The sequence below is a fragment of the Nycticebus coucang genome, chromosome 3 (genome assembly GCF_027406575.1).
Source record: "Nycticebus coucang isolate mNycCou1 chromosome 3, mNycCou1.pri, whole genome shotgun sequence".
Lineage (NCBI taxonomy): Eukaryota > Metazoa > Chordata > Mammalia > Primates > Lorisidae > Nycticebus > Nycticebus coucang.
Window position 1 is genome coordinate 66,971,390 of NC_069782.1, and position 8,693 is coordinate 66,980,082.

Below are 8,693 nucleotides of genomic sequence, written 5' to 3' on the forward strand. Positions count from 1 at the left end.
CAGTAATTAACACTCATCTTAAACAACAGTGACCACCCACGACCCACGACCCACGACCATAATAAACAATAATCGACATAACCCGTGACTCAAAACAATATTTCTAATTCAAAAGTTAATCTCCTAAATCAATTGCCCTAAAATATTCAAGATATATACTTTCAGGTTAAAGCTGAGTTTACAAAACAACAAGAATGGGAGATGTGAAGTAAAAGGCCACTTAGGACCTCAACCGACCAGACCTGCTGTGTCACGTCATCCCTAGCCCGACTGACTCCACCTTATCTCACTACATATGCTCTCGTCATATCTACAACAACCTCGTTTTCAAATAAGGTCACAGTCTCAGATACAGGGAGTTAGCACTTCATCTTACGAAGTTTTAAGGACCCAATTCACCCATAACGTCTGAACTGCAGCCCTTCTCTGGACTGTTCCACCTTTGGCTGTTCTCAATTGTTCTTTTACTCTGTCCCTTTCCATTTATCTGCCTTTTTCTCTGCTGTTATTTCTCCCCACACCCCCTAAGGGGATCTCTTCCACTCTTTTGGCATCCACAATCACTTATATACTGTCTCAGTCCATTTTGCATTGCTAAAGCAGAATATCACAAACTGTGTAATTTGCAAAGGAAGGAAATTTATTTCTTACGGTTCTGGTGTGCAGGAAGTTCCAGGCTGAAGGGCTGGCATCTAGTAAGAGTCTTCTAGTTGCATCATAATGTGGTGGAAGGCGTCATGTGGCAAGAGGGCAAGAATGCACCTAGCACAGTGGCTCACGCCTGTAATCCCAGCATTCTGGGAGGCCGAGGCAGATGAATTGCCTGAGCTCAGGAGTTCGAGATCAGCCTGAGCAAGAGTAAGACTCCATCTCTACTAAAAATGGAAAAACCAGCTGGGCATTGTGACAGATGCCTATAGTCCCAGCTAGAGTTTCAGGTTACTGTGACATAACACCAAGGTACTCTGGCCAGGGTAACAGAGACTCTTTCTCAAAAAAAAAAAAAAAAAAAAAAGGCCGGGCATGGTGGCTCACACTTGAAATCCTAATACTCCAGGAGGCTGAGGGGGGTGGATTGCTTCAACTCAGGAGTTCCAAGAGCAAGAGTGAAACCCTGTCTCTGAAAAATAGCCAGCATTGTGGTAGGCTACTAGGGAGGCTGAGGCAAGAGAATCACTTGAACCCAAGAGTTTGAGGTTGCTGTGAGCTGTGACACCATGGCACTCTGTTGAGGGCAAAAAAGTGAGACTTTGTCTCAAAAAAAAAGAGCAAGAGCAGGCATGTTCACTCAAGTCTCTTCTTTTTATGAACCCACTAACTCCATCACAGGAGTCCCACCATACTGACCTTATCTAATCTTGATTAACTCCCCAAATCCCTGCCTTCCATCAACATGAAATTGGGGGGCATATATTCAAACCGTAGCATATACTCATGACTTCCAAATCCATATTACATTTTACAATTAGTTACTTGGATATCCAGTTTAATACCCCAAAGTTGATTTTTTTTCAGCCTCCCCAAATGCCATTAAATCAGGCAAGTTTTTTTTTCAATTTTCCAGAACAAAAGCTATAGCTCAAGACTATTCTTAGAAGATCTAGTCGAATGATGTAGATATATGTCATCTTCTAATGTCCATTGGAGAGCAACTCTCCAAACTCTAATGGAACCATGAATGATGTTCAAGAATAATACAAGAAAGAGGAAAAATCATGACTCTCATACACATGTAAAGTAAAAATGTGTGAAGGATTTTCTCTGACTCATGAACAAGGGAACCAATGTTATAATAGCTCAAAGAAGAATTCAAGTAACAGACACAGTTATGGATCAGGAATACTGAAATGACTTTGCAAATTGAGTTCTTCTATAGTGGTGGAGAGAAGCTGGTTAAACTTCTGTTGGAAGTTCGGTTTGGGGGGGGGGGTTTGTGTTTGAGACAGAGTCTCAGTTGTCACTTAGGCTAGAGTGCAGTCATTATCAGGGCTCACTGCAGCCTCAAATTCCTGGGCTCAAGTGATCCTCCTGCCTCAGTGTCCAAATAGCTGGGACTCCAAGTGCACCAACACGCCCAGCTAGTTTTTCCATTTTTTGTAGAGACAGGGTCTTGCTCTTGTTCAGGCTGGTCTCAAACTCTTGGCCTCAACAGATCTTCCTCCTTCAACCTCCCCAGCTGCTGGGATTACAGGCACAAGCCACCTAACTCACGCGGCAAACATAACATCCTTTGCACTTCTAAAGAAAAGGATTATTTTGCATTGCTATTATAAAAATATAATAGCTCAAAGGAGAGGAAAGGCTTGAATCTGATAAACCAGAAGAGCATTCTCTAGCCTAGGGATTGCCAAGCTTTTTCTGTAAAAGCCCTGGTAGTAAATATCTAAGGCTTTGCAGCCATATGTTCTCCGTAGCAACTACTCCACTCTGCTGTCACACCAGGAAAGCAACTGTAGACAACGTAAACACATGGAGGTGGCTGGATTTGGCCTCTGGGCTATAGTTTGCCAACCCCTGCTTAGACAGTGCATAGTTTTCCTTTGCAGCAAAATTTTTTTTCTGCAATAAGATAGTACCTAGAAGTATAAAATTATATACAATATATATAAATATGATGGCCATTAAAACATCATTTTGATAATCATGAATTGTGCACCAATCAGTCTGATTCCTGGTGAATTACACCATTCTTCAAACTTCTTGTATTTGGGGCTTTGGTAGAAATCTTATGGGAAAGAAATGCTCTGGTCAGCTATACTTGGAAAGTTCCTAGGCTATTGAATTAAGTCAGCAAACTACACTCCAAAGGCCAAATCCATATGGCCCAAAAAGCCTAAAATATTTATTATCTGGTCTTTTATGGAAAAAGTTTTTTGCCCGCTGGATTTAGGGATTAGAAGCAAGGATTCTTAGATTCTAACTCTCTAGGTGACAAGCTTTCAGGTTACTTATTTAACAATCTGTACCTCTGTTTTCTCATAAAACAGATTTTATTTTTTTTCATAAAATGGGTGTGTTAGTAATACTTATAAGGCATGAGGATGTGAGGATGAACTTACTTATTACCTGTGAAGCTTTTGGGGTAGTGTCTAGGACATAAAAATTGTTCCATAAATGCTAGAATTGATGAAAGAAGAGGAAAAGGGAAGGAGGAAGAGAAAAAGGAAGAGATCTTGCCGGGGTTTTGACTCCCTCCTCACCACCCCGTTAGTGAGGTGGCCCAGACATAAGAGTAACAAACTTGCTGTCATTGTATGCACTGACCTTGTGTGCCCATTTGTGCCCTTTGTTATGCAGCATCACCATGACAATAGGTAACTGATACAAGACTACTCTGAAATTTGTGCAACTGTGCCTCTAGGTTAGAGTTAAGATTATAAATGAAGTGCTGAGATAATGGTTATTGTAGCAATCATATTTTGGACCATCTACTTGTCCAAAATCTAATGACTTCCACCTTTCTCTTTGGGAATTGTTTTTTTCTATCCAAAGGAACGGGCCTAGGGACTACCCTGTTTTCCCAAAAATAAGACATCCTCTGAAAATAAGACCTACTTACAGGAAAGATAAGACGTCCCCTGAAAATAAGACCTAGCGCATCTTTGGGAGCACACCTTAAAATAAGACACTGTCTTATTTTCGGGGAAACAGGGTACCATATGCAATGAGATTTCTCTTCTTTTCTTCCTACCCTCCTCCCAGAGCAATTGATTGGGCAATGGGGAAGGGCAGTCGCGTCTCACCCAAACCGGCTATTTCATAGCCTTTGCTGTCCTTTGGAATTGCCACTGAAAGATTCTTTTGTTCAACCTAGATTGGTCTATTAAAAGCATGATGGGAGGAGGATTGTTTTTATTTCATTCCCAACATATTGAGTGCCCAGCAGTGTTCAAGAAAATATGTGCAATAACTAACACACATTGTTTAGGGTGTGCCAAGCACTACACATTAATTATTTTATTTACTAACACCAGCCCTAAAATTCAGGTTCCAGGTTTATCTTCATTTTATTTTTACTTTTTTTAAAAAAAGAGAAAAGGTCTTGCTCTGTTACCCAGGCTGGAGTGCAGTGACATGATCAGAGCTCACTGCAACCTTGAGCTACTGGGCTCAAGTGATCCTCCCGCCTCAGCCTCCTAAGTAGCTGGGACTATAGGTAAGTGCCACCACACTGGACTAAGTTTTTACTTTTTGTAGAGATGAGGGTCTTGCTATGTTGCCCAAGCTGGTCTTGAACTCTTGGCCTCAAGTGATTCTCTCACCTCAGCCTCCCAAAACACAAGGATTACAGGTGTGAGCCACTATGCCTGGGCCTGGTAGCTTCTTATAGAGTCAAATGTACACTCATCTGATAACCCAGCAATTCTGCTCTTGGGTATTTGCCCATGATAAACAAAAATATATGTCCACACAAAGACTTATCATGGATGGTAACAGCACATTTATTCACTGGCCAAACACTAAAAACAAACCCAGTGCCCATCCATAGGTGAGCAGACAGACAAATGGTGGCCCACTCATACAATGGAATATAATGAAAAGAAAGAACAACAAAGATGCATCTCACAAGCATTATGTTGAGTGAAAGAAGCCAGACACAAGAGCACATATTACGTGATTTTATTTCTACAAAATTATAGAATAGTCAAGTTTAATCTGAAGTTACAGAAAACAGATCAGTGGTTGCCTCGAGGACAGGAAAAAGATGTTGATTGCAAAGAGGCAGGAGGGAACTATAGGACTATTGGAAATGTTCAAAAATCTTGATACTATCAAGTCAAAACTTGCCAAACTCTACACTGAAGATGGACGCATTATTTTTGAGACAGTCTTACTCTTTTGCCCTGGCTAGAGTGACATGGTGTCGGCCTAGCTTGCAGCAACCTCAAACTCCTGGGCTCAAGATACCTTCCTGCCTCCCATGTAGCTAGGAATAGAGGCACCCCTCACAATGCCTGGCTAATTTTTCTATTTTTAGAAGATACGGGGTCTTGCTCTTGCTCAGGCTGGTGTCAAACTCTTGGCCTCATGCAATCCTCCAACTTTGGCCTCCCTGATTAGGATCCAGCCAAGATGGATGCATTTAATTATAGTAATTTACATCTCAGTAACTTTGATGACAACCTGTTATTTGTGTATTTTATCTAGCACCCCCAGCTGATTCAGTGGCAGGCTTTTCTGTGTGTTCTATCCTACCCTTGGACTCCACCTGGAAGTCGTCAGCACATCCTTTGCTAGCCCAACATTTTTTGAAGGCTCATTCTGTGCTAGACATTGTTTAAAATGCTTCCCTATTTCATAATCATTTCATCAAGGTTATTAGTCCGTTCAGGGTTCTTAAGACTATTTTACAGAGAGAAAACTGAGGCTCTCTGTAATGGTGAAGGAGTTTCAGGGCAGAAGCATCAACACCACCAGGTAGTTCAAGAAAATCAAGAAAGATAGGGCTGAAAAGTGGCTGTGGGCTTGAGCAAATACCAGGTCACTAGTGGCCTTGGCAAGAACAATTTGAGAAGAATTATGGGTTGAAAGCAACAGTGGGGTTGGAGTGAATGTGGAAAAAGAAATGGAATTACAGAGGAGTCCGGACGATCCCCAGCCGTGAGGTGGTTGTTTGTGTGCCGCTGGCCCGCTCCGTGTTGCCCCGCACTGTTGCGGCAGCCGCGGCACCATGGCTGTGTTCGTCGTGCTCCTGTCCTTGGTGGCAGGTATTTTGGGGAATGAGTTTAGTATATTAAGATCACCAGGGTCTGTTGTTTTCCGGAATGGAAATTGGCCTATACCAGGAGAGCGAATCCCAGATGTGTCTGCATTGTCCATGGGCTTCTCTGTGAAAGAAGACCTTTCTTGGCCAGGACTTGCTGTGGGTAACCTATTCCATCGTCCTCGGGCTACTGTTATGGTGATGGTGAAGGGAGTAGACAAACTGGCTCTACCCCCAGGCAGTGTCGTTTCATACCCTTTGGAGAATGCAGTTCCTTGTAGTCTTGCGCATTCTATTCACTCCTTATTTTCTGAAGAAACTCCTGTAGTTTTGCACTTGGCTCCCAGTGAGGAAAGAGTATATATGGTAGGGAAGGCAAACTCAGTTTTTGAAGACCTGTCAGTCACATTAAGACAGCTTCCTAATCGCTTATTTCAAGAAAACTCCGTTCTCAATTCACTTCCCCTCAATTCTCTGAGTAGGAACAATGAAGTTGACCTGCTCTTTCTTTCTGAACTGCAAGTGCTACATGCTATTTCAAGTTTGTTGTCTTGTCATAAGCATCTAGCCAAGGATCATTCTCCTGATTTATATTCACTGGAGCTGGCAGGTTTGAATGAAATTGGGAAATGTTATGGGGAAGACTCTGAACAATTCAGAGATGCTTCTAAGATCCTTGTTGATGCTCTGCAAAAGTTTTCAGATGACATGTATAATCTTTATGGTGGGAATGCAGTGGTAGAGTTAGTGACTGTCAAGTCATTTGACACATCCCTTGTGAGGAAGACAAGGACTATCCTTGAGGCAAAACAAATCAACGACCCAGAAAGTCCCTATAACCTTGCATATAAGTATGATTTTGAGTATTCGGTGGTTTTCAATATGGTACTTTGGATAATGATCTCCTTGGCCTTGGCTGTCCTTATCACCTCTTACAATATTAGGAACATGGATCCTAGATATGATAGCATCATTTATAGGATGACAAACCAGAAGATTCGAATGGATTGAACTTTCCTCGTGCCAGACTTAGAAAAGGAGTTTGGAAATCAGCTGTTTTGTTAAAATATATCTTTTCATTTGGTTTAAAGTATACTAAAGATAGTATACTTTAAATTTATATAAAAAAGCAAATTTTGTTCTCTATTTTGTGTGTGCCTGTGATGTTTTTTAGAGTGAATTGTACTATTGACGTGAATTAAACTGTGTGATATAGATTCCATAATATGATATAGCCATTTAATAACATAATCTCATTCCATTTAATAAATTTGGAAATATGCACTGAAAGAAATGTAAAACATTAGAATATTTTGTGTTATTTATGTTGGAAAAATGCACTGAATTTATTAGAGAATCTTACAAATGCTTAACTTCCTTACATGAAATAGGTGAAATCATATTTGGGCTGTTGTATACTATGAACTATTTGTAAATGTCTTAGTTTGATGTAAATATCTCTGAAATAAGAGAAAAAAAATTTAATTTAGAGCAGCCCTAGAATATGGATGTGCTTATACAATCGCTTAGTTTTGGAACTGTATCTGATTGACAGACAACAGCTGTTTTTTAACCCTCTTCTGCAAGTTTGGTGATCCATATGGTCTAGTATGGATATTAAAAATACTGCATTGATCTAAGAAGAGACTAGCTTTGCGGAGCATAAGTGCTTTTAATTGTACACACAAAAACAAATCTTTGGGGGACATCTTGAAGCATGAATATAAAATAATGTTATTTCAGTAACTTTCCCCCTGTGTAAGTTACTATGGTTTGTGGTACAACTTCATTTCTACAGACTATTAAGTGGAAGTGGATGAATTCTGCCTTTCATGTGGAGTGAACCAATGTCTTTAAAGAGTGACAAATAAAGTTAATAATGATTCCAAAAAAAAAAAAAAGAAATGGAATTACAGTTGGCTGAATAAAGAATAATGGCTGATTGCTGCAAGGTTGTTATGACAACAAATGAGATGATGGTGAATGCTCTTTTTTTAAAAGGAAGTTTTTATTGAGGTATAATTTATGTATAATACATCTCACCCTTTATTAGTATGCAGTTCCACAGGTTTTAATAAATACACAGTGTTTAACCACCACAAAAATCTAAATGTAGGATAGATCCATCACCCCCCACAGATCTCTCAGAACCTTTTGGAAGGCAGCTGTGCTCACCACTATACTACCCACGCCTCCTCTCATGAGCTTTTGTGATCAACCCCTTCTTGCACCCTCAGCCCATAGAAATCCTTAGTCTACTTTCTGTCCCTATAGTTTTGCCTTCCACAGAAGGTCACATCAATGGAAATACACAGTATGTAGCCATTTGAGTCCAGTTTCTTTTACTCTGAATAATGCACTTCAGATTCACCCATGTTGTTGTGTCTATCCGTATTTTATTCCTTTTTATTGCTGAATAACCTTCAATTACATGTGAAGGTTTCTTGTAAAGTATGAAACACTGTATAAAACTGTAAGGACTTACTATTCTTGGACACACACACACACATATGCTAGAGGGGAAGTGTGTCTTAGTTTGGGCTCCCTCAGAGGCAGACATGGAGACATGATTCAAGTGAAAGTTGGTTTATTATTTTAGAAACAGTTCTAGGAGACCCTATAGGTGAATGAAAAGTGAGACAGGGAAGAAAGGCAACCAAGATCAAGCAAGTTGCCACTATGGACAACTGAATGTCAATCTGCAGGAGACCTCTGGGAGGCAGCAGATAATACAGATCTCAGAATTGTCAAAAGTGAGGGGCAAGGAGCTGGGATATTTATCCTCCACCTTCCTACAAGTCACTGGTTGATAGCCATTCAAGGAAGGCATTAACCCCCTAGCAATTCTGGCCTAATTGCATATATAGATAATGATTTGCACTCCAAAGGCCAAAGTCCTCAAGTGAATGAAGGTAGATTCTAGCCACTGGAAGTTGAGGATGAAGCTGGGACATGCAGGATTATGTATCCTACTTCAGAATGGATACAT

The 8,693-nt window shown here is 40.5% G+C and overlaps 1 protein-coding gene across 1 annotated transcript; it reads left to right on the forward strand.

Moving 5' to 3' along the window:
* Positions 1–5,584: 5,584 nt before the first annotated feature.
* LOC128581982 (renin receptor-like) lies at positions 5,585–7,599 on the forward strand. The gene has a single exon (XM_053585422.1). It carries the CDS (start codon positions 5,672–5,674, stop codon positions 6,713–6,715), a length of 1,044 nt encoding a protein of 347 aa, XP_053441397.1. The 5' UTR covers positions 5,585–5,671; the 3' UTR covers positions 6,716–7,599.
* The last annotated feature ends 1,094 nt before the right edge of the window (positions 7,600–8,693 follow it).